This window comes from Nuphar pumila, chromosome 3 (genome assembly GCF_984573655.1).
Source record: "Nuphar pumila chromosome 3, dmNupPumi1.hap1.1, whole genome shotgun sequence".
NCBI lineage: Eukaryota > Viridiplantae > Streptophyta > Magnoliopsida > Nymphaeales > Nymphaeaceae > Nuphar > Nuphar pumila.
This window is the reverse complement of record NC_143251.1, coordinates 128312081-128337021: the sequence shown is the minus strand read 5'-3', so window position 1 is coordinate 128337021 and position 24941 is coordinate 128312081. Positions and strand designations below refer to the sequence as shown.

The following is a 24941-nucleotide window of genomic DNA, read 5'->3' as shown; positions in this document are numbered from 1 at the left end:
TTACAAAAAAAAGAATACAAAAACATATTGCAATTATAGCATTTTTTTTAACATTTCTTAATAAAATTTAAAGCAAAACTATTACTTTTGCCACAACTAAAATTATTAATTTACATTTGGCTTCTTTTGGGGGAAACTGACTTTGCTTAGTGGAAAGCAAAAACATCTTTGTTTTTGGTTGGGCTTAAGGGGAAACCACCGCTCCATATATTGGTGGTAGCCTTTTCCACTGATAAAACATTTGAGGTCCTCCTGCTGATAGGGAAACACACCTAGCTCCAAACTTATGACAACGGACGCTCTCCATGGATTTTGAGCTGTGGTCATCCCTTGTTTAATGACAAACCATAGTCGCTCCTAATCAAAGAGGTGGTGCCCTCATGGACAAAAAGCTTAGGGGGGCATTTGATTCGTGGACAGGGGAAGACAAGGACACAGTGTCATATCCTATCCATGGACAGCCCTGGACAAGGACATTGTTTATTTGTTTGTTTTTTTAAGGTGTCCACATTGTCCTGTCCTCTCCTGTTCCAAGGGGGAGGGCGGAATAGAGTGAGATAACAAAACGCAGTGTCCCACCTGTCTACGCATCCTGTGTTTGCATGGGCCCCACACAGTAGGCATCCGGCGAAATCAAACGCCCCCTTAGTCACCAATAACGACAACATATGTCTAAAAAATAATCGGGTTTGTATTTATCCATTAGGAAGCATTGCTCTCTCTCTCTCTCTCTCTCTCTCTCTCTCTCTCTCTCTCTCTCTCTTTTCTTTGTTTCTCTCCTAATTACATGGATTAAAGGCAAATCAATGAACTATAAGGCCAAGGCCAGGTCCATGTTGAAAATCTTTGGTCAGACAAGTGAATTGGAAACGGGTCCCCATGTTGGACCTGTTCATCCTGGTAGGTAATAAGATGATGATCAAGTTTATGCGTCACCTCTCTCTCTCTCTCTCACCTAAACTTTGGCCCTGTTTGGAAACTAGTAGCTGGGATGGGAAGTGAAATTTCATGAAGTGGCAGCTGCCAAATCCATGCTTTAGTGTAAATACAATGGCACTTCACATCCCAAATGCATTAACTCCCATCCCAGCTACCAGTTTCCAAACAGCCACCAGGTGGTAGTTTGACCAACTTTTTGCCACATGCATTAATTCCTATCTCAGTTCCTAGATTCCAAACAGACCCTTAAAAGAGAAATATGATGGGATTTTTTTTAGGGGGGAGGGGGGATTTATCATAAAATGGGGTGCGTAGCATTGCATAAAATAGCTGAATCAATAAGACTTGCACCATCGCAAAAGAGGGATCTCAATCTCATTGGAGCAACCCATGTTTCTTTTTATGCAACACAGAGAAACCATCGTTATGGTTTGGACTTCCATACAGGCCAAGAGGTGTCACGTTGATCGTGGACTAAAGTCTGTGCCTGCAGTGTAAAACTCTTTCTCTCTCTCACACACACACGCTCAGGAATAGTTTCTCATTTGGTTTAGGCTTTGCAGCAAAAGATGCAGCCCTTGTGAGCAAGCAGCCCATAGCTTGATCAATAAAAGGGAAAAGAAGAAGCGAGGGTTTGGGAGGGCAGGGTGAGGCTAAGTAGTTAACTCGAAGGGATACTCCAAATTACACCCGTCTTTTCAACATGCAAAATATTTTTAATGAAAAAATCACAGAGAAATGGCATGTCCAGTGCAACATTGTCAGTATCGGTCAATACCTGAATCAATTTTCAAATGAACCAGATAATCGGCCATTTTGGGTTTTAATGTAAAAAAAATCATAAAAATTAAACAAATTATTAAAATATTAAATATTAAAATTCAGCTTCCTTGTGTACGGGACGCTCCACCGGGTCCTCATGTGTCTCCTTAAGTCTTAATGAACATCTACACAAGACTGGTATGGGGGCCAAGTCCTTTTAGTTGCATCCTTGTGACAGCTGTAAGATTGTCCATGTATCCGTTTTGGCCTATAATGATCAAATGGAATTTAATCAGATCTAACATCAACAGATGAAGACACTGACAGGTCTGCCCACCCTTCCCAAATCTGAATCTAATAATCTCCCTAACCATCTAGAACCTAAAATTGCAAGCAAATATTAATTGAACTCTATTTGGTTTGGATATTCAAATTTTTTTATGAGTGGATATTCAAAATTTTATCAACCCATATCAGACCCCACCATTTACTCGATCCAGTCAGGCAGGGCTAAGTGAAACCAAACAAATTGAGGTTATCAGACAGTCCCGGAGACCAAATTGTAAAGTGTAAGAAAACGCATCATAGAGTGATGTGGCCATAAATCCACATACTTCTAATATAGTCAAGAAAGATGCTTAGTCTGTCATATGTAAATAGCTTGTTTTTTATACAATAACTACTCCTTCATCCCAAAACAATTGGGGTCAGCAATATGAACCAAAAAAGAAAATCATTCTGGGTCTTCTACATGAATCCTTCTCCTCCAATCATTTTTATCCAATGCCATGTCCTCGGTGAGGTTCAAAGCATTAATATCCTTTCCTATCATCTCCATCCAAGTCTTCCTAGGCCTACCCCAACCTCTTTTAACTAATATATTTTTTCATTTCTTCATCCTTCTAATCGGCAAAGCTATAGCAAAGCAAATAGCTTGTTTTTTATGATTCTAAAAAATTTCCAGAAATTGTTCGAGAAAGTTTAAGCAAAAAAGTCGGTGCCAAATATATATATATATATATATATATATAGTGTTTGTACATTATCGTAATAAGTTATACTCATCAGGACTATTTTTGTTATTTCATGTCTTTGTAATAATAGGCTGTGCACATTAGGGGCACAGTTGTCTTTTTCTTATTTCTTATTTTCTTTTTCTTTTCTCTTTTTTTATAAGGGCTGTTTGGTAATGTACCAAATAGAGCTGTTGGAACGGCTATAAAATATTCCTTTTTTTTATATTTTGTGTATTCTCTCTCTAATACTCTTTGTGAGTTGTTTGTGCCAGCCTTTGTGGCTTATTGTATTTTTGCCCATTAGTAGTGGCATTGTATGAGTGTACATTTTGTTTCATTACAGACTGCCACTGTTAACGATTATGAGAAAGACCACAAACCACAAATTTGAATTGCCGCTGTAGAAAGGGAACATAAAATGTCATAATCATCTTTGACATACTGATGGCTTGTGGATTTGAATGCAATCATTTATATCTTAATGAATAATACAACAAATGACTTGCACCTAAAAAAATTAGAAAAAAATTTGCATCCCGTAAATTGATATGGTTGGGAATGGAGATGATAAACCTCATTTGTTTGTTTCAATAACTTCTCTGTATTCCTTCTTCATTTTCACACCTGAGATTGTCCTGCATCGTATCCACCAAATTAGCAGACAATAACATAAAAAGACACAATATAACCTGTAATAGCTGATTTAGCAACAATATAGATAATAGAAAGCAATATAACATCACAGAATTAATTAGTACTGACCAACTTGTTCAAACCAGTAAATTTTTTTTCCCACAAACAAAATATAACACGGCTGTACATAAAATTTAAATACCTTGAATCCACATTATGTGTAAACTTAAAAAACACTAGAATCACTTGCATATGAACATCACAAACAAGCAGAATCCGGGGAGTGTTCCAGATCTTGCATCACACCCGATAGTCTGAAATTTTACAGGTTTTCCTGTCTCCTATGTTACCTGTTGTACGGTACCCAACCATGACATAATTTGAATAAAATATTCTTGTACGCTAGAATATTACCAAATACAGTAAATCTAATTTTTCAAAAAATTTGATGTGGATTCAAGTTGGAAATAGCCATTAAAACAAAGAAAAGAAGATGCTTATGTCGGTCTTACAGCTTCCAGATTGGGTACAATTTCCATAAAATCCCTCACATAATAACAGGAAATGCAGGGCTGTTTGTAGCAGTAGATCACCAAAGTAACCAGTGCTGCACATGAAATGCCCCTGCTTTTGGCATTTTGTTTGTTGCAAAGAAGAAAAATATAATTGCAGCAGCATACCTAGCAAGCACTTGTCTGAATCATATTAGCTGAACAGTTTGGCAAAACTCAGCTTGTTTATTCCAAGCTTCAACGAAGAACTAGATTACTGATTTTTTTTTCCACTCACGAGAGAAGAGCTTTTTTAACCTTCACAGAAATTCCAAGTAAACAGGACACAAAAAAGGCAGCATGTTTTTGTTCCTAAATATACTATGCTGATGGCATTAATGCCGAGCAAATGTATGATCTTTCAAGCCACAAGAAATGCATGACAAGTACAACAAAACCCCATTGTACATATGTTTATGGGAGTGCATACTGTACATTATAAATTCCAGGAGCATAGCTATTCTGTTAAGCATCCTCGAATCACCAACAGATTCTGGAAGCATTTAAGAACGCCGTCTTTTACAACTTAGAACAGCTACTGTTCCAGTACGAACCTAATTGCTCATCACTGACCTCAGGCACATTTATTAAGAAATTGCCATCGAAGAAAAAGAAAACTCCTGTCATTTATGAATCATTTCATCACATCACTATCGATGAAAAATCCCTAAGGGTGTTTCTGGATTCAGGGAGTTCCGCAGAATCAGAGTCTAACTCCACTAAATTCCTCTGTGGCTAGAGAAGGACCAAAGGATTTAATGGAATTTAGTAGAATTGAATTCCAATTATACCAGATTCCCTGAATCCAAAAACACCATAAGACACACAGGAAGAGCCAAACTAACAGTTATTCTAATAAAATTTCTAAACAGAAACATGACTTCAAAAGAATGATGAAGACGAGAATCAAGAAACCTTAGCATTTCTTTGTTCTTGAAGAACTGGACACATGGTGTGCCCATAACTCCTGCGGCCTCAGTAACTTCTGGATCCTCTTCAATGTCTATCTCAACAAAATGAACGTTTTCATCAAACTCTGCAATAACCTGCCACAATGAAAAGCATGAGTTCTGTTAACAGTAGAGGCCATCAATGTAAGCCGAAAATCATTATGTTGTAAGAAGTCTTCATATTCAACAAGAAACATTGTTTTGTTCCACAAAGGAATTGTGACAAGGAACGGCAACAACAACATATTCCAAATGATGCATCAAAAGTCAAGAACTTGAGGTATCAGATGAATGTCTTTATTTTTAGTAGGAGAATTTGTCAAAGAAAATAGAAGTTTAGCAGATTTAGTATGGGGTTAAATGTTGCTACTATCATTTGTATGTACAAATGACTTAGCAACTTCCATTGTTTTTAAAGTTTTGTTTTTTTTTTGTCCGATCAACCCCATGGATGATCTACATGCTGTTTTTAGTGGGAATCGGCTTTTGAATCACCAGAATCCGACCTGTGTACAGGTTTTCTATTTATACAAAAAATGTACAGTTGTAAATGCACCATTTTTTTCCGACTCAAAACACGTTTTTTCACTACAAAAAATGATCCAAGGGTCGTTTCCTACTAAATTGAGCATGCTGAACACGTCTATGAGGTTAGATTGAGTCAAAACAACTTGCATAATGAGATTCCAACTAGATTGTACCTACAATCAACTATATTAAATGTATACCATTTAGAATGTAAGGATATCATCCCAAAGATTTACCTACCAAAGCTTAGATTCTCCTTAAAAAAAAAAGGATATCATCCCAAATTTACCTACCAAAGCTTACTCTTAGGTTACTTCTAACTTCTAAGGGTATGATTTACAAAAAAGTGCAGTTCAGTAGTATGAATAAAGTTGCAATTATATTTTCATAACACAAATTTGTCTCAAATTGATGAAACCAATACATTCTAACAAGAAAGTGGGAGAACCATAATTGATTTTACCTTGCTTAAGATGGGTTTTAAAGTTCTACAAGGGCCACAAGTAGGAGCTGTGTACAATACACAGATTATCCTGGGGCTTTCATGGTACAACTTCCGCAAAGCATACTACAGAAAAGGAAAACAATAAAGTTAGAAGCATATAACAGGACTCTAAAAGGCAGGAAGTGCACAAATCAGCAAGAATGCCATAAACGAAACTGCTAAATACTGCAGACATGACCAAATATTAATAGGACATCCACCTCACCTGACCCTTGTGCTTTGTGAGTGTGATATCAAAACCCATTTGAATATCTCTGTCTGAAAGGTCCTTCTTAACTTCTTCTGTTTTGGGCTATTAACAAAACAAAATTGTCACAGAAACATGTTCTAGAAATGAGAAAAAAAAAAGTATTCTTAAACAACATATGTTCACACACACACCATGGCCAAAGTTTACCCATATACCAATTGATACCAAATATTTCATAATCAGTTAAAAGAAAACCCAGGAAACCTCCCCTACGATATATTCAACATAAACATATTCTAAAAACTTTAGGTGCAAACGGTATAGTGGGGGAGGGGGGCATATGTTGGGGAAGCTCTCAGTGCCCAAAGGCATTAGAGGTGCAAGAAGTACAATGCCAGCATCCCTCAAGCTCGTTAAAGCCATGGGACAAAATGATTGGCAGATCACACCTAAATAGGAGCATTTCTGTTTTTTTTCTAACCTCCAGATGAACAAAAATAGATTTCACATATGCAGGGGAAAATATAAGCTGATGGAATAAGAGTAGAGGAGATTATTCTGACAAAAGGTTATCGGAATTGAAAGAGAAAATTAATAAATCATAGGCATGTGCATAAGTGTTTATATCTATTTGTACATTGGTACAATACATCTAGATATCACCTAATGCAAGGTGCAATTCCATATGTGGTTACATCTTCCTCTTGTGACAGTACACAGCTGTAATTTAGAATTAATAACAATGCATTGACTGTTGCATTAACCATAATGGAAATTCATATAAAAACTGACCAGAAAACCACAAAGCAACTTAAGAGCAGAAACATTGATGAATATTACCTGGTGAAATTCAACAAGAAGGTCATTTCTCACAAGGTATCTCTCAACAGATAATGCAGCTACACACCCTGAGCCAGCAGCTGTTATGGCTTGCCTCCATTCATGGTCCTACTTACACCAAAAGAACATGATAAACATGCATTAGATATACATTTCCAAATGATGTTCAATCATGTAAATTAAAGACAATTTCAAGGAGCTATGAAACATGAAAGAACCAGATATCAACATATGTACAAAAACACCTTGTTACTCTTTCACAAAACAAAACAACAACAACAACTACGCCTTCATCCCAAAACAATTGGGGTCGGCGATATGAACCAACAAAGAAAATCATTTTGGGTCTTCCACATGAATCTTTCTCCTCCATTCATTTCTATCCAATGCCATGTCCTCGGTGAGGTTCAAAGCATTCATATCCTTTCCTATCACCTCCATCCATGTCTTCCTAGGCCTACCCCGACCTCTTTTAACTAATATATTTTCCCATTTCTCCATCCTTTTAACAGGAGCATCATTAGGCCTTCGTCGAATATGTCCAAACCACCGTAAACGATTCTCTCTCATCTTATTTTCAATGGGTGCAACGCCTACCTTCTTACGTATCTCCTCGTTCCGAATCTTATCTTTTATTGTATTTCCACACATCCATCTCAGCATACGCATCTCAGCTACACTCATTTTTTGAATATGATGTCTCTTGGCAGCCCAACATTCCGTACCATATAGTAAAGCGGGCCTAATAGTCGTCCTATAAAACTTTCCCTTCAACCGCAATGACATTCTACGATCGCACAACACTCCAATTGCACTCTTCCATTTCATCCACCCAACCTTTATCCTATGATTTACATCTCCATCAATTTCTCCATACTTTTGAATGATAGATCCCAAATATTTGAAAGAATCATCCACCGGTATTTCTTTCTCACCAAGCTTCACTACACTCCCATCTCTATTTCGTTGCTTACTAAATCGACATTCCATGTATTTTGTCTTACTCTTACTCAACTTAAAACCTTTTGCTTCCAATGTCTGTCTCCATAATTCTAACTTAGCATTAACCCCAGCTCTAGAGTCATCAATCAAAACAATATCATCAACAAACAACATACACCACGGCACATTTTCTTGAATTGATCTCGTAAGCTCATCCATCACTATAGCAAATAGGAAAGGGCTTAAAGTAGATCCTTGATGTAACCCAACCGTTATAGGAAAATTGGTTGTCACCCCTCCACAAGTGCGGACATTGGTTACTACTCCTTCATACATATCTTTAATTATACTAATGTACTTAAGAGAAACACCTTTCTTCATCATTGTCCACCAGAGAACGTTCCTAGGTACTCTATCGTAAGCCTTCTCCAAATCAATAAAAACCATATGCAAATCTTTGTTCCTCTCTCTATTTCTCTCAATAAGTTGTCTAAGAGGATGTATAGCTTCCATAGTAGATCTTCCAGGCATAAAACCAAATTGATTCTCCGATATCATGACAACCTTCCTCAACCTAGACTCAATCACTCTCTCCCAAAGTTTCATAGTATGACTCATGAGTTTTATACCACGATAGTTTGTGCAATCTTGTATATCACCCTTATTCTTATATAGAGGCACCAAAGTACTCTTCCTCCACTCATTAGGCATCTTATTTGTCCGCCAAATCTTGTTAAAAAGATTTGTCAACCATTCTAAACCTTTCTCTCACAAGCATTTCCAAGCCTCGATAGGTATACCATCTGAGCCAACTGCCCTTCTTGATTTCATTTTCTTCAAAGCCTCTGCAATTTCTTTCTTTTGAATCTTGCACATAAAGTCATGATTCATCTCATAAAAAGGAATGAAAAAGTCTCCAAGATCCTGAGCATGACTTTAATTAAATAGCTTATCAAAATAATCTTTTTCTCTCTCCTTAATCTCCTCATCTATGACTAAAACCCTTTGTGTTTCATCTTTGATACATCTAACCATACCCAGATCCCTCGATTTCCTATCTCTCATTTTTGCAATCCTATAAATATTCTTCTCACCCTCTTTGGTATCCAACTTGTCATAAACCTCCTTATATACCTTATCCCTCGCGTTCCGAACTACTTTTTTAGCTTCCTTCTTTGCTATCATATACTTCTCCAAATTCTCATTATTACGACTTTTACTTAGATTTCTATAACACTCTCTTTTTACCTTAATAACTAATTTGACATCCTTGTTCCACCACGATGTATCCTTACCTAGCGGTGCACCGCCTTTAGACTCACCCAATACCTCCTTAGCCACATTTCTCATGCCACCCGCTATCTTATTCCACAAAGATTCTGAATCCTCCTCGAGACACCAATCAACTTCCTTAACTACCCACTCTACAAACATTCCTTGTTTAGCTCCTTTCAGTGCCCACCACTTAATTCTAGGATCTATCCTATGTCTATCCCTTTTGCGGCATTGTCTAATTCTAAGATCTAAAATTAAGACTCTATGTTGTGTAGCTACACTTTCTCCCGGTATAACCTTACAATCGATGCAACAACCCCTATCTCTCTTTCTAAGTAGGAAAAAATCTATCTGACTCGTATTAACCCCACTTTTAAATGTTACTAGGTGAGACTCTCTCTTCCTAAACCAAGTGTTTGCTAAGATCATATCATAGGACAAACCAAAATCTAAAATCCTTTCTCCACTATCATTTTTTTCTCCTATACCATAGCCTCCATGGATACTCTCAAATTCATCCCTACTAATGCCTACATGCCCATTAAGGTCACCGCCGATGAAAAGCCTTTCTCCATAAGATATCCCTTGTACTACTCCATCTAAATCTTCCCAAAATTGACGCTTAGTGGAATCATCTAAACCTACTTGAGGTGCATAAACACTAATAATATTAATAATATCCGTACCTAATACTAATTTAATAAGTAAAATCCTATCACCCTTCCTACGGACCTCAACTACATTATCTATAAACTCACGACTCATAACAATCCCTACTCCATTCCTATTCTTATTTATTCCTGTATACCAAATCTTATATCCCCAAGGTTCTATCACTTTTGCTTTCTCACCTACCCATTTGGTCTCTTGTAGACATAAAATATCAATATTTCTCCTACACATAACATCTACTAACTCTACCAACTTATCAGTTAAAGACCCTATGTTCCAAGTGGCTAACCTAATTTTATAGTCTTGGACTAACATCTTTACCCCCACCCGTCGAACAAAGTGAGGGAACCCCCTTGCCTATTTGACACCACACCCGGGCGCCGGTGTGACGCGTCGCTTCCGGGCGACGACCTAGCAACCCTTGCCCATTTATCACTGCCTCCGAGCCTATAGAGTACAGCGTGTCGCTCAGTAGGGAACGCCCCAACGAAATTCTCATATTGGTTCATATTCATAGGGTATGACTAAGTTTTTATGCTGGCTGTCGCAGGCCTACCGCAACCCTCCTCATTTATCCGGGCTTGGGACCGGCAGTGTATAACTAAACAATTATACACAGTGCGTCGCTCAGTTATACCTTGTTACTCTTTCAAATTGTTTAAAATTGAGAATACAACAACCATGTGTTATTAAACTTGATTTTGCACTGATGAAAAGATTTCTGTTAGTCCCACACTAGGATATTTGACCTTTTACATGTATACAACTTGTGTTGTCAAAATGTCCGAAATGACATACTTGTGACAGCAAATTTATGTGTACCATCAATAAATTAGTGAACTATAAAACCACAATTTGTTTGCATAAACAGTCAACTAGAGGATTCTTGTACAGCTAAAACTTGTGAGTTCTAAAAAGTAGGACTTTTCAGATAGAGCTAAAAATGCTATGAAAAACAAATAAAGGGTCTTGGATCTGAGAAGTTAATTTAAATAGAAGTACCTGCACATCACCAGCAGCAAAGACACCTTCAACAGAAGTTTTTGCTGTGCCTTCTTTCACTGATATGTATCCAGCAGAATCAAGTTCAACCTGACCTTCCAACAATTGGCTGTTCGGTGAGTGGCCAATACCATAGAAAAGGCCTTTTGCCTCCAGAACTGACTCCTCCCCTGTGTCAACCCTTTTTAACAGAATGCCAGACATTTGCCCCTTGTTATTGCTAACAACATCCACCACTTCTGTGTTGAAGTGTACTGTAATATTTGGATTATTATAGATTCTGTGAAACATTCGCCATAATTAACCTGTTAAACAAACATTCAAGAAGTTGAAAACTTAACTTCCACAAAATCAATTATCAATTTCTCTCCTGAATAGAATTTGATCTGAAGAATGAAATTTAAGTTTGTCACCACAAGAACTAAAGCCTTCATGTACATTATACAGTTTAAAAAAAATCACATGCCTTCACAAGCCTATTCATATTTTTGTGAAAATCAGGTAAAACAAGGGAACTAGGTTCAAAGGAAAGCTTAATAATTGGACAAAGAAAAGGATTGCCTCTATGAAAAGGTCGCTGACATATCAATCAATAGAATTAATCAGCCAACTCATAAGCTTGTTTATTTCTGATAAAAGTAACATCTAAACTAAGATAGAAGTTTCCACCATTGCCTCAGTGCAAAACATATGCACAGGAGAAAACCTTATGATAAAACACAAGTAGCATGCTGATAAGATGATGAGCTGTCAGAAAATAATGTACACATATGTGCACTTCCCATGACAGATGGTATCAAAACTGTGGGAAACATTTGACATCAGATGACCAAAAAGCAGCACAAAAAATGAAGAAACAACAACTTTCAGAAAGAGAAAATAAAGGATAGAAAATGACTTGCTCACATTTTTTTCTGGCTTTGAAGAGTGAGAAAAAATAAAGAAACAAATTTAATTTATTAGGTCAGGAGCACATTTGAGATATCCTGGACTATGAGGAGGCAAAACCTGAGTAGAGATCCACAAGGCAGCAATACATTTTTAAAACAGGTTTAAGATTATTCTGCTAAAATATCAAACCTTAGGTTAGGCAATAGAATATGCAACATAGATAGGGCCAACAGAGGCCAAAAGCATATACATGCCCGCATAACACGTGTTGTAAGGCATAAAGGCAAAGGAATCAAGTAATGATGCCTGATCTGTTTACTGACTGAGACAAGAGATGAACAGTTCAAGACAAACTATACATGAGTTGCAAATCAACATAATTCATCTGAGCTGAATAAGATGAATGCTTGTCAACAGAAGATATTTTCAATATGAATATGCAACAAGTATTCTCACGGAAAAACAAACAATAATAAAACTAACAAACTTGAAAAAAAAACAAAAATAAAGATGGCAACCAACAAGTCAGACAGGCATAAATGCGAGTTCCAGTTCGTGTGAAAGACTAGTAAAGAAGTTGAGTTTTAAACAGATAACAAACAACTTCAGAGAAAATTAATGTTTTGTCACTGAAGCAGATGAAACCAAAGTCTGGACAGGAAGGATATTATTTGCTCACCGGTCTTGCATGGCTTTTGATGCACGTAGTTGGTCTCTACGAACAAGTAAATGCAGGTGACTAGAATACTTAGTGAGATATAATGCTTCTTCAGTAGCAGTGTCACCACCTCCTACCACTGCAAGTACTTGACCCTTAAATAAAGGTGATGCTCCATCACATATAGCACATGCACTTATACCTCTGCTCCAAAATTCATCTTCACGAGGTAACTTTAACCTTTTTGCTGTAGCTCCAGTTGCATATATCACACTGTGGCACTTCACCTAGAACCAAGATAACACAGAGTCAGCACCAACAAAGTTCAGATGTGTTTGCATGTCTGTTTGTTTGTTTATGCATGTATATATCTGCATGCATTATGTATATGAAAAGAACTTCAGGCAGGAACAGTTGAACTTAAGATTGATCCAAACAGCAATTCTAAACTAAAGAAGAAAATTCAATTCTCTGTAGGAGAAAGATATGTGGAAATATGGAAGTTGCTCTACAACTGATGAGTGAGTGCAAGAGTATTCCTTTATGTGTAACATATAGGACATTAGCATATCGGTCATCCATACCAACAAATGTATGTAAAATTCTGCTTCACAGTTTTGCTATGTTTGACAGGCAACTAGCTCATTTATGATTAAGTTTGCATTCCGTTACAGACAAGTCAGGTTTTCAGTCTGCGCCAGGACATCCAGACTGTAAGCACAATAATACTATAACTTGGATTTCAATGGGATATGTGGTTGCAATTAAACAAGACAGTAGCAAGATGCCATTTTACATGCAACTATGTCATAATCTTTCTGCATCACCACCACTCTCTGTACCTGAATTACAAAAAAAATGTCTTAAGAAATGTAGCTTATTTGTCAAGCTCCCATCCAGTTGAAGTCCGCAGCCTTCTGCCAAATTTGTAAATGTCTGACTTCTTTAGGACCATTTTACCTTTTGCACGAGTGAACCCCCTGAAGTTTGTGCGATATATCAGTACATTCTCTGGGTATCACAAACTCTAACTAAAAGGTAGATTCACACTTTTTTCTGTGTACCGCACTGAATCCGCATAACCATATCTACGAACTTCTTGTAATTGAAACCTTCTAAACTTCACAAACATTCCACTATAGGATGTTCTTGCTCTGCCAACATACACATCATTTTAACTGACAATAGAAAGCACACTGATTAGCATCCCAACCAGTCTATCTTCACCACCCCATCATGCAACCTCAGCCCAGGCATGAGATCACATTTACTAGTGCTCACAATCATGATTTCTTTTCCATCCGGTCAACCATCATGTTGATTGAGCCAATGATACATTATTAGGCAGCTTCAACTATAATCCGGATGGCCAATTTCCCCTACTCCATATTCCCCCTCTTTCAAAAGGTTGTTCTGATCAAATGCCCCTCATTTTTTTGCATAAGATAAAAGTGAACATTTTTTTGTTGGCTCCTACATATTAAAACACTACAGCTCCCAACTCAATTATAATTTCTACTTTTTATCAATTACCAGATCCTAGTCCAAGGGTATGGATTCATATTCTGTACTTTTTTATAGAAGAAATGTATAAAAAGTGGATGCATGAAAGAAGATGGCTGCACAACCTAACACACACACACACACACACACACACACACACACACACACACACACACACACACACACACACACACACACACACACACACGCACGCACACATATATGAGAAACATTTGGTAATGGTGCCATTACATACAAACGCTTCTTCTCCATGCGTAAGTTGTTTTTTTATCCAATCTGACCTCATGGACGGATTCAGCATATTAAAAATAGTGAAAACCAGCTTTTGGATAATGTTTTCCGATGAAAAACACGATTTTATGACCCAGGAAAGTATCACACATTGTAGGCCATCGATTTTTGAAGACTTATAAAAACCTGCCTATGTGTTGCAATCGGACGATTAAAGAGCCGATTGTCGCTAAGTAAAACATCTAGATCACATCTGTAAGGTTAATTTCATAAAAACAATAAAAAATGAAAAAAAAAACATTTATACCTCATGTCACCATGACTCAATGTTACCCCATATTATATATATATATATATATATACATATATATTTATGATGTATATATTTAATCCTTGAATATCATATTATATTTAGCCTTTATTTTTATTGATGCTTTTCTATTTTGTGCATATTTATATTCACATAATGGAAACCATATTTTTTGTAAAGATATTGAAATAGGTATTAGGAACAAAAGTGGGTCCAGATAGGAAGTTCATACTAGAGAGCTAGATATAATTCAGAAGACAGTTATCCTAGAGTAATAAGTAGTCCTTAAAAAAAAGTAGTATGTCAATGGCATTCAACTGATGATTAACCAATTGAATGGCCCTCTGATAACCACAATTAATAATCTTATCCAGTAATATACTCAGTAGTCAACATCTTTTCAGAATATGTGCTCAAAAATCAGATTAAACAGCCTAATGCCACCACCCAATGCTCTTCATTTCACATGGAAAACTGTATGTTGTTTACCTCGCGTTCACTGCTCCGGACAGTAAAGGGTCTTCTGCTTACATCAAGATACTCAACATCTTCTTGGAAAAGCTCAGCCCCCCATCGTTCTGCTTGCCTCCTTATTCTAATCAATAAAATGAACCCAAATGCTTATAAGAACTAGCTCAATCAAGGTACAGAAAAGCAGACATTTCAAGGATGCTCAAAAGGCAATTCTGCCACTGAAACTCTCTAAAGGAAACACAAGACCATATAAATCAGCTCTAGCAGCAACACTAACCTATCCATCAAATCCGGGCCAGTAATACCATCAGGAAACCCAGGGAAGTTTTCTACTTCTGTTGTAGTCATCAGCTGCCCTCCCGGAACACCACCAACTTGATATCCTTCGAAGACAATTGGCTTCAAATTTGCACGAGCTGCATAAATTGCTGCTGTGTAGCCGGCAGGACCAGAGCCTATGATTACTAAATTCTCAATACCTTTCGCTTTAACTGCAATATCAATTATCAACAAAACAAGAGCATTAAACCTATGCATAACAGCACCTTTATCTTGAGCTCTAAGATGATTAATTCATAATTAGGGATTGCAAGCATTAAGACAGCTTTATATGGCCAAATTAACAATAGCACAATATCATGAGAATACAGTGGCAAGAAACTTCAACCAACATTAAAGATCATCCAAAAATCATAGTATAATTGTCATGTTTGATCTGCAAACGGGAAGCATAACCAGAAACACAGATATGGCCCAACAAGCTGATAAGTATTTGCAACAGGGCTAATGTTGGAAAAAAAAGACTGACAACAAAGAAGAGGAGCAGCATTAGGCAAATTGTAAAATGAACATGTGATCCTGAGTGTCAAGGTAAATGCATGCAAATCAAGAAAAAAATGCCACCATCCAAGCGATGGTGGAATGCTTTGCATTCGATTCAGAATGAGTTTCTCGGCAAAATTTCCATTTAAGCTCTATATCTCGGCAAGAAGGGATAAGTTGGATATTGTATTGAACACCACGTCGTAGCATCCCAACTAATTCCCAGTTCTTCAGATAAGCGGGTGCATCCGAACTCCAAACACCCCTTCAGCACAACACTGGAGTTCGAAGCATGGAATCAACAGTGCAATCCGATCGTTGAATATCCGTTGCAATTAGCCTCCTTCTCCCATTCCACTCCTCACGATCCGCATTTCGGAACTCATAGCATCACTAGATGAGCCTCAGATTCAATAAATTCCCATCTTTCTTAGTAGTTCAAGACACGACTACATGAAACATCAAACAATGAACAAGTAGAGAATCAAAGGTCGAATGAGATATCTGAACCGAACAGAGCTACACCATCTCAGCTGAAGTACTCTCGTGTTCAAATCCCACCGGAATCCATCCATCTCCCCTTCTTCACTAACGGAAAGGCTAAAGAATCACCAAAGTGGTGACGCCACCGTATACTGTGGACAATTTAGACAACACTGTATACTGTGGACAATTTAGACGACACCGATATACTCGGAGAAGCAAAAATAACCATAAAGTTATTTAATTTCCAGTATCCGAGTTGTATTTGCATATGCAGAAGATAAAAACACAGTGTCCACAACCAACTTAGGCAAATACGGGATTGTATCGACAAGAAGACAATCAAAAAAAGAAGACCAATAAGTGACTCTTTGAGAAGGAAGGCCTTTGCCTGAAGTGGTGGGTGAGTCCTCTGTAGCGACGGCAGTATGGACGGGGCGAAGCAGACGGGCAGACGCTTCCTTGGTCACAATGTTGGAGTATCTGAGAGAAGAGAGAGGAAGTGGGGGGAAGGAGTGAGGTGGGTGGTGATAGGTAGGAAGGGAAGAGCGGTGAAAGGAGGGAAAGGTTTGGTTGGTCACACTCCATAGGGTGGAAGAAGGAGAAGGAGCCATGAAGAGAGAGAGAGAGAGAGAGAGAGAGCGGCTGCCTCTTCGTTCTATCCGGTGTGAGGGGACGAGAGACGATGCAGACCACACGCGGCAGGACACTCCATCCTCTCTCTCTTGATGGTGATTGGACGTTCGAGTGAGTTCAAGAAAGAGAGAGAGATAGAGTAGCAACAAACAAATGAGGGAAAATGGCTAACCAGCCTCGCCTTTCCAAAATGACTTGAACGCCGCCTGGTGGGGCCAAAGAATAAGGAAAATGGCTATCCTCGTGTGAGAGAGTGGATGCCTTTTTCTTTCCTTTTTCTATCGAAGCTTATGCATTTTTCCTGCCAATTAGGGAATGGTTATTTTAGGGTCTCTCCTGCTGTAATTAGACGCGGAAAGAAGTGGAGGACTATTTGAAGAGTTTGGTTATTTACAGTGAGAGGCAAAAAATGATGCTACTTTTCTGGATGTCTTGTTCAACCTTAACAAGTTTTCTGTTTTGTGTTCAGATTTTTTTGTTTTTGTGTAAACAGTGTTTTCATGTTTTGCTGTTGTGTTTGTGCTTGTGGGACTCAACCCTTTGTTGAGTTTTACTTAAGTAAAAATCGCTTTTCAGCTCTCTCTCTCTCTCTCTATATATATATATATATATATATGTATATATATATATGAAAACCAAAACCTCTTAACTATCCCAAACTTATCAAATAAAAAAATTGCTGTTTTTTTTAAATCTTGACCCTACATGTGTTATATATATATATATATTGATTTATTAGAAATCTACACTTGAATCATGAATCTTGAATAGAAAAAATGATATTTGGAGCCTCAAAATTTATGAAAATTATATGCTGTTGATTTTTTAAACCTATAGAATCCTCTCTATGCATTGGAATCAAATGCATTCCTATAAAAACACAAGATCACATCTGTACGGTGGGGGTTTTGAAAAAAACACCAAAATCCAATAAAAGGTCCATTTAGGAGGTTTTGGAGGGTTTTCAGTTAGGAAGGTCTTTAAAATTCTCTCTCTCTCTCTGTATATATAATGCACTCGCACCGAGCGTTAGACATGGTTACATGATGGACTTTCAATGCTTAATAACGCAAAAACAGACTTTTAGCCGTGCTTTAAAATGCTGTTAAAAGCCTCTGTGGGGATGTGCTCAGTATAAAATAAAAGAGTTTTAGCGGTGCTTTTGAGCACCTATAGCGGAACTGAGTGCTTAAAAGTCTTTTTCTTTTTCATTTTTAAGCGCTGAGCATTCATCATGGATGCTCAAGAGTGTTTAGTTTAGACACCCATAGATTAAGCAACTACTATTTTTCCTATATGTACATCCACACATTATTCATATACTATTTAGCTGGGTACACGATCGTTATATATAATTTTTTTAAGTTTTTGTTGCTGCTGGAAGTTGGGGATCTCTCTCCATTTTCTCTTATCCGCACACACACATGCTAAAAACGCTTGTTTTCAATGACTCCAAAATAGACCACCTAACCGAGTGTACCTTCCATTCAAGTAGATCGAGCGACTCTGAGAAAGATACCACCTTCCATTCCAATGCCTTTTATAATTAGAGACATCAAGTCCAACTCTTTCCTCCTTGGCTATTGTTAGACTAAGGCCACGTTTAGAAGAGAAGTTTTTTAAAATGAAAGTTTTTTGCTTGGTTATGTAGCATGAGAAAAACAGAGTGAGAAAATGTGAAAAGATGAAAGAGAGCAGGAGGGTGGTGGTAGTGACGGTGGGTGGTGGTGGTGGAGAGTGTAAAAATATTTTTTCTCTTAGTAAGAAACATTTTTCACCTCCTTATGAAAGAATGTTTTTTTTTTATCTAACCTCATAGATGTGATCAATATAGTTTGTTTAGTACAAAATAGGCCTCAAGATCATGCATTTGCAACATATAAGCTGTTTTTCAAGGGCTTCAAAAGTGGGCAGCCCACAAAGTGCCAAAATTTCAAGAATAAAAAAAAATATTTTTGCATCAAAAAATATGATCCAAGTGTTTGCAAACAAAACATGTTGAACACATTTACAAGGTGATCAGATTGAGTGGATACAACTTGCATTTATAATTTTTGGACTAGATAGTACATTTTATAGGCAGTAGCAAATATTGATTGGGTATAAGATCTACCATCCAGAGGACTCAGCCATTCGAGTGGGGTTTCCCCCACATCAGCACTGCCTCACACACCTCATATCATCTGATCTGAGATCCAAGCTTTCAAACACCCTCTAAATTAATGAATCTAAAATGCTTGCTAAAACTAGATATGTTTTCAATGAGTTGAGGCTTGTCTCGAGTCTTTTTTATGACCAAGTTACCCGGCAAAGTAGGTAATCACCAGGTGGAGTCACTGACCCAAGCCCTTACAGAGCCCAAAAGTGAAAGGTACCCGCACACCCAATGAGAGTCAAACTTGAGACGAAGGGGTCAGCGCCTTCTCCCTAGACCCGCTACCGCTCTGGCTACCCTGGTGGGCATGAGTCCTATGACATGTCTCAAGTCATACTTCAGAAAAAAGTGTCAAGATTGATCAAATTCCAATTCAGCATGCAACAGCCCCATCAAAGCCTTTCATTATAAGGACATGCAGCCTGGACTAGTGACCAGGGTCCAAAACCATAGGTCAGATCCTTGAAGAATAGGACCAAAAACTGAAAAACTTATCTTGTCCATCCAGACCCTATTAGAGCCTATCTCATCAACCTTCACTTCACCCTTCATTATGGGTTCATGAAAATATCATGTGGCTCGCGTTGGTATGCATGCATGTATGGGCTCCAGTGTAACTGATGATGGAGCATCATCGTCATCACCTACTTCAGGAGTGACTACACCAACTCAGGTGCTTAGTTTGGATGATCCATGATCTAGAGTCCTCGACATTCATGCTTTAGAAGCGTTTATTCAATTTGCAGCATATATAAACCTCAACAAAGAGTAGGAGGTAGCTGCCTACTCCTGTCTGTTACCACCAGCCTACCGGGTTTCTAAAAGGTTTCTTTAAGTTTTTCCTCAATTCTAATATAGATGTGCTCTGCTTGCTTGATTTTATAGGAATGACTCTTGGATTGTCTGATTCTGACATGTGGGCAGGTTTTTATAAGGCTTGAAAATCTATAGTGTACAATTTTCATAAATATTAAAGCTCAAAAATTCATGTTTTTTGTTGAAAAAACACAATCCAATTATCTTTTTCTACTTGATATAGATAGAATTGTGATAAACTAAAAGATAATGCATTTTCAATGTATCATGAATTAATCATTAATTTCTTTATATATATATATATATATATATATATATATATATATATATATATATATATATATATATATATATTATTTGCTATAATTGATTGTACCTAGCTGCAATTAATTGGGTTCTCATGATGCAAACCATTTTGACTCGGTCCTCGTATATATGTTCAACATATGTCCTCTTACATTATGTTTTTTAATGAAAATATATTTTTATGAGTTAGAAAAATTGGATGCTTTTTATGACTACTGATTTTTGCATTGTCAAAAGAACCTCTACATATGTTGGATTGGGTTCCTACTAAACCAAGCATCTAGATCACATTTATAAGGCTAACTTTACCCCAAAAAAGGTGTTTCTAATCAATTGTAAGTACAATCATCATCATCATCAAGCCTTATCCCAACTATATAGTCTATTCCTATCTATCTAGAGTCACATCTTCGATCACTTTACAATCATTCAATCTCGATTGTAACAAAAATCAATCTTATATATAGTAAAGATTTGTTGTAATGTCCCTAAAAAATTCAACTTTTTTAAAAACTTTTCAAACCTAAAATTTTGAGAAAAAATTAAAACTTTTTATCCGTTACAAAGTTTCATATAATTCTCGGGAGTAATATGTCAACGAGTTTATCTATGATCACATTTCAATCATTTCAAATACTGGACAGCCCGCATGAGTGCGAGCGTGAGTATATATTAGCCTCCCAATATCATATCCAATATGAAATCATTCATAAACACAACTTGATTGTGGTTATTACTCTAAGGATCCTTACATAGGAAACTGCAAAAGACATAATTTACTTAAGGTTTAAGATAATTGAGGAGTTACATAAAGATTTAAAATTTCAAAATTAAATGTATAACCATTATACAAGCGGAAAGATAGAATTCATAAGTATTCTTATTCCAAAATATTACAAGTCTTCAACTTAAAGATCCAAAAATAATAAAGTTAAATCGTTACAAGTTTATAACCATCAAAACTGTTTGGATCCTCCAGAGATTTTAGTAGGTAAGAGTGGAGTCTTCAGCTTTGCAACAACCCGCACTTTGCCTTAGTCTTTCAAGAGGTTATCTGTAATGTTGTAAGGCATCAACCATTTGCCCGTAAAAAACTCAAAACTAAACTTGAAGAATACATATCAAGTTTGTAATGTTACAATCAAAGTGTGATTCCCATCATTTACAAAAACAAGGATCAAGAAAATCTACATTTAAACATTTACGCAACATTCATTAACATTTATAACCATTCATTACATGACATTTATAATTACGTAAGTTGCATCCATAACATTCAAAATCACATTCATTCTCATTCATGGCATTAAACATTACATTCATTCATATCCATAATAGGTATCACATAAATAAATGATAATACGCAATTCATATACATTTGCATAAACATAATTAGGCCAAATCTCATTTGACCGTGTTCGGTATGAAATACACATATATGTTTCTCAAGCAATTTAGGATATCAGGGTCTCTCACAAACATAATATATGCTTCTAAAAGAATGCATATGATGAATAGGTCAAAATCTCATTCAACTATTTCAGCGTACATGATACATGCATGCTTTCAAGTTCAATAAGACATATAAATCTATGAAAATGTGAACTTTCACATTTTTCCTCAAAAGAGCATACTCATGTCAAACTCATGACTATGATATGCATCATTTAAATTACCAATTTTCATGTTCATTCTCAGAACATTAATACACTTTTGCATTAAAATGTATTAAGAACACACCTTAATTCGACATTTCCTATGTGTCTCATACACATAAGCACCTCACGTGCATCAATAAATTCATGACTTGCATCAACAAGTCAATCACATGATCATAAACATGTCTTTTTTATTTACATGTAAAATTCATATACAATTATATATGCAAACCTTAATAGTCTCTACATGTTTACATCTATATGTTTATGCATATGATAGCAGTCATTACAAAAATTAAATTTATTGTTTCTCTTGTTTATTCAGACCCATCTGGTATAAAAGAAGGTATAGACATCTAGAAATAACCATAGGATTATTTATTATTCTATAAATTTTATTTGTCTTCCTATGACTTAGTTGATTCTTTTTTGAGCGATTCAACTCTATAATGCAACAGTTGGGAGAACAGACCCATGGTCTTAGGTCTTGGTCTACACCAAACTAAAATTGCTGACAAAAATTGGGCATGTATCCCTAACTCTGCAAAGTTGTGGTATTACCACATAAAATTCATTGGTAGACATATCCTATAACTTCTGTAGGACATCGTGTTGTTTCATCTCTGAAGGCTCGAAAGTATGTGAGCGAAGGAGATATGGTTTTTCTTGTGAGGTTGACTTTTATGGATCCTAAGGTCTCATTTTTTAAAGAGTTGGAGGTAGTGCGGGACTACCCAAATATTTTCTCGGATCAATTATCGGGACTCCCTCCACTTCGTGTCATTGAGCTTTTGCCAGAGACTGCTCCAGTCTCTAAGGCTCTGTATCATATGGCGCTAGTCGAGTTGGAGGATTTGAAGAAACAACTTCAAGAGTTTTTAGAGTATGGATTTATTCGACTAAGCATATTACTGCAGAGAGCATATGTTCTTTTCGTAAAGAAGGAAGATGGATCTATAAGATTATGCATCGATTATCAAATTTTTAACTAAGTCACCATTAAGAATAAGTATCCATTACCTCATATTGAAGATATCTATGATCAGTTGTAGAGGGCTAAGGTAAAGTTTTACTTTAGACCTTCGTGTGTATATTTTTGTGAGTGATGATTGCTTGTGACTTTGTTGTGATATATGTTTTGTTTGTAATATTTTAAGGTCTTCTCAAAGATTGATTTGAGATATGTGTATCATCAGTTGTAAATTAACACATAGGATATATCCAAGACTGTGTTTCAAACTCGTTATGGGCATTATGAGTTTGTGGTGATACTATTTGGACTCATGAATGTCCTAACTGTATTTATGGATATGATGAATTATATTTTTCAGCCATTCTTGGACTCTTTTGTGATTGTGTTTATTGATGATATCTTGATTTATTCAGAGAATGAGATTCAACATCAAGAACATCTTCGTGTTGTTTTTGAGATTCTTAGGGAGCACCAACTCTACAATAAGTTCTCTAAATGTGAGTTTTAGGTCAAGCAAGTTTCTTTTCTTGGCCATGTGATTTCAGTGGATGGCGTGGCCATGGATCTCGCCAAGGTTGAGGGAGTGTTAAATTGGTAGCAACCACAAAATATCCATGGTATTACGAGTTTTCTTAATCTATCTGATTATTATCGATGATTTATTCATGACTTCTATCGTATTGCTTTGCCTATGATGAAGCTTACGAGAAAAGGAGCCAAGTTTGAGTGGTTAGATAAGTGCGAAGAGAGTTTCCAGATGCTTAAGCAAAAGCTCATATCAACTCCAGTGTTGTCTTTGTCATCAGGCAATGGTGGTTTTGTGGTTTATTCTAACGCTTCAGACACGGGTTTGAGTTGTGTTTTGATGCAGAATAATAAGGTGATAGCTTATGCATTACATAAGTTGAAGGTTCATGAGCGCAACTATCTCACACACGATCTAAATTTTGTCAATGTAGTCTTTGTATTGAAGATATGACGATATTATTTATATGACGAGCAGTTCTAAGTGTTCATAAATCACAAGAGCTTAAAGTATTTATTTTTCAGAAAGAGCTGAATATGTGACAACGTAGATGGTTGAAGTTCATTAAGGATTATGATTATTTTTTGTCTTGCCATTTGGGTAATGCAAATATTATAGGCAATGTGCTTAGCAGAAAGACTAGTGATATTCTATCTAGTTGCCTTAGTAGAGGATAAAAACTGATAGAGGATTTTGTTGCGTTGAGGCATTTTGTTGTGAGTTAAGACACGATCAAGCTAACTAGCCTAGTCGTGCAACCAGATATTTTCAACTGATAATGTAGGTAAAGTATGATGAGTAGCTAAAGCAAAGGACTGGTTGAGCTATATCCTCAAGGGTCCACTCTTATCTTACGATCTTGGTAGACATGATCTTTTTATTTTAAGTACTTGATCATATAAAGACTAAACTATTATTTTTATATTTTGATTTGAAATAGAATTAAAATTCTTCATATTTAAGTCTTATATTGTACGTGGCTAAAAATATGTATATTTCGTATATTTTGATTTGATTTTTATCCCTAGTGTGACCCCGCCCAAAGTCTTAATCGTTTATGAAAATAGTTTTCGCATTATAAGATTTGATTTAACTTATATAAAAAAAATTGGTTTCAAAATTTCAATATTGAAAAAATAATTAAGGTTAAAATTTTGAGGGTGTTACATTTGCTATAATTGATGTGTTTACAATTGACTTATCAAAGCTTTTTATTTTTTAAAAACTTAGCAATATAGATGTAATCTGCATGTTTTTTAGTAGAAACAAGCTTTTAGATCCGCAGAATCTGGTGATGTAAAAATTGATAATTGCAAGCACACCAATTTTCTTGACTCAAACAAACATGTATTTTCATTAGAAGTACATGATACAAGGGTTTATTACCATGAAATTCACCATAATGAATACATCTACAATGTTAGATTGAGTCAAAATGACTCGCATTGAGAGATTTCTAGATTGCAAGTATAATCAACTAACTTTCTCTCTATATATAGAGAGAGTATCTATCTACCACTTTTTTTATCCTACCACCAGCCTACGAGTTATTGAAGGGTTCTATGTTTTCCTTAAATCTGACCATAGTTATACAAATTGAAGTCATTCATGAATTAAGAAAGTAGTTGATACTCACTTCTATCACCAAACTAAATCTCCTATGTCCTAGATCA

The 24941-nt window shown here is 36.4% G+C and overlaps 1 protein-coding gene across 1 annotated transcript; it reads right to left on the bottom strand.

The window, feature by feature from the left end:
* Positions 1-1641: 1641 nt before the first annotated feature.
* Positions 1642-16947, bottom strand: LOC149843732 (thioredoxin reductase NTRC-like). The gene is made up of 11 exons (XM_090000042.1): positions 16590-16947; positions 15171-15384; positions 14909-15014; positions 12376-12641; positions 10806-11085; positions 6915-7022; positions 6090-6176; positions 5843-5947; positions 4817-4947; positions 3291-3352; positions 1642-1969 (listed from the first exon to the last, which is right to left on the bottom strand). Exons 1-10 carry the CDS (start codon positions 16810-16812, stop codon positions 3292-3294), a joined length of 1581 nt encoding a protein of 526 aa, XP_089856168.1. The 5' UTR covers positions 16813-16947; the 3' UTR covers positions 1642-1969; position 3291.
* Between the last annotated feature and the right edge of the window lie 7994 nt (positions 16948-24941).

What these genes read in the sequence shown, in the direction of transcription:
- LOC149843732 (XM_090000042.1), bottom strand. Translation starts at nt 16,812, where the DNA reads ATGGCTCCTTCTCCTTCTTCCACCCTATGGAGTGTGACCAACCAAACC. An exon ending in TTCTTGTTGAATTTCACCAG is followed by an intron (nt 6,177 to 6,914) that starts GTAATATTCATC and finishes TTTTGTTAATAG; the next exon opens with CCCAAAACAGAAGAAGTTAA. An exon ending in AAGAACAAAGAAATGCTAAG is followed by an intron (nt 3,353 to 4,816) that starts GTTTCTTGATTC and finishes GATACGATGCAG; the next exon opens with GACAATCTCAGGTGTGAAAA.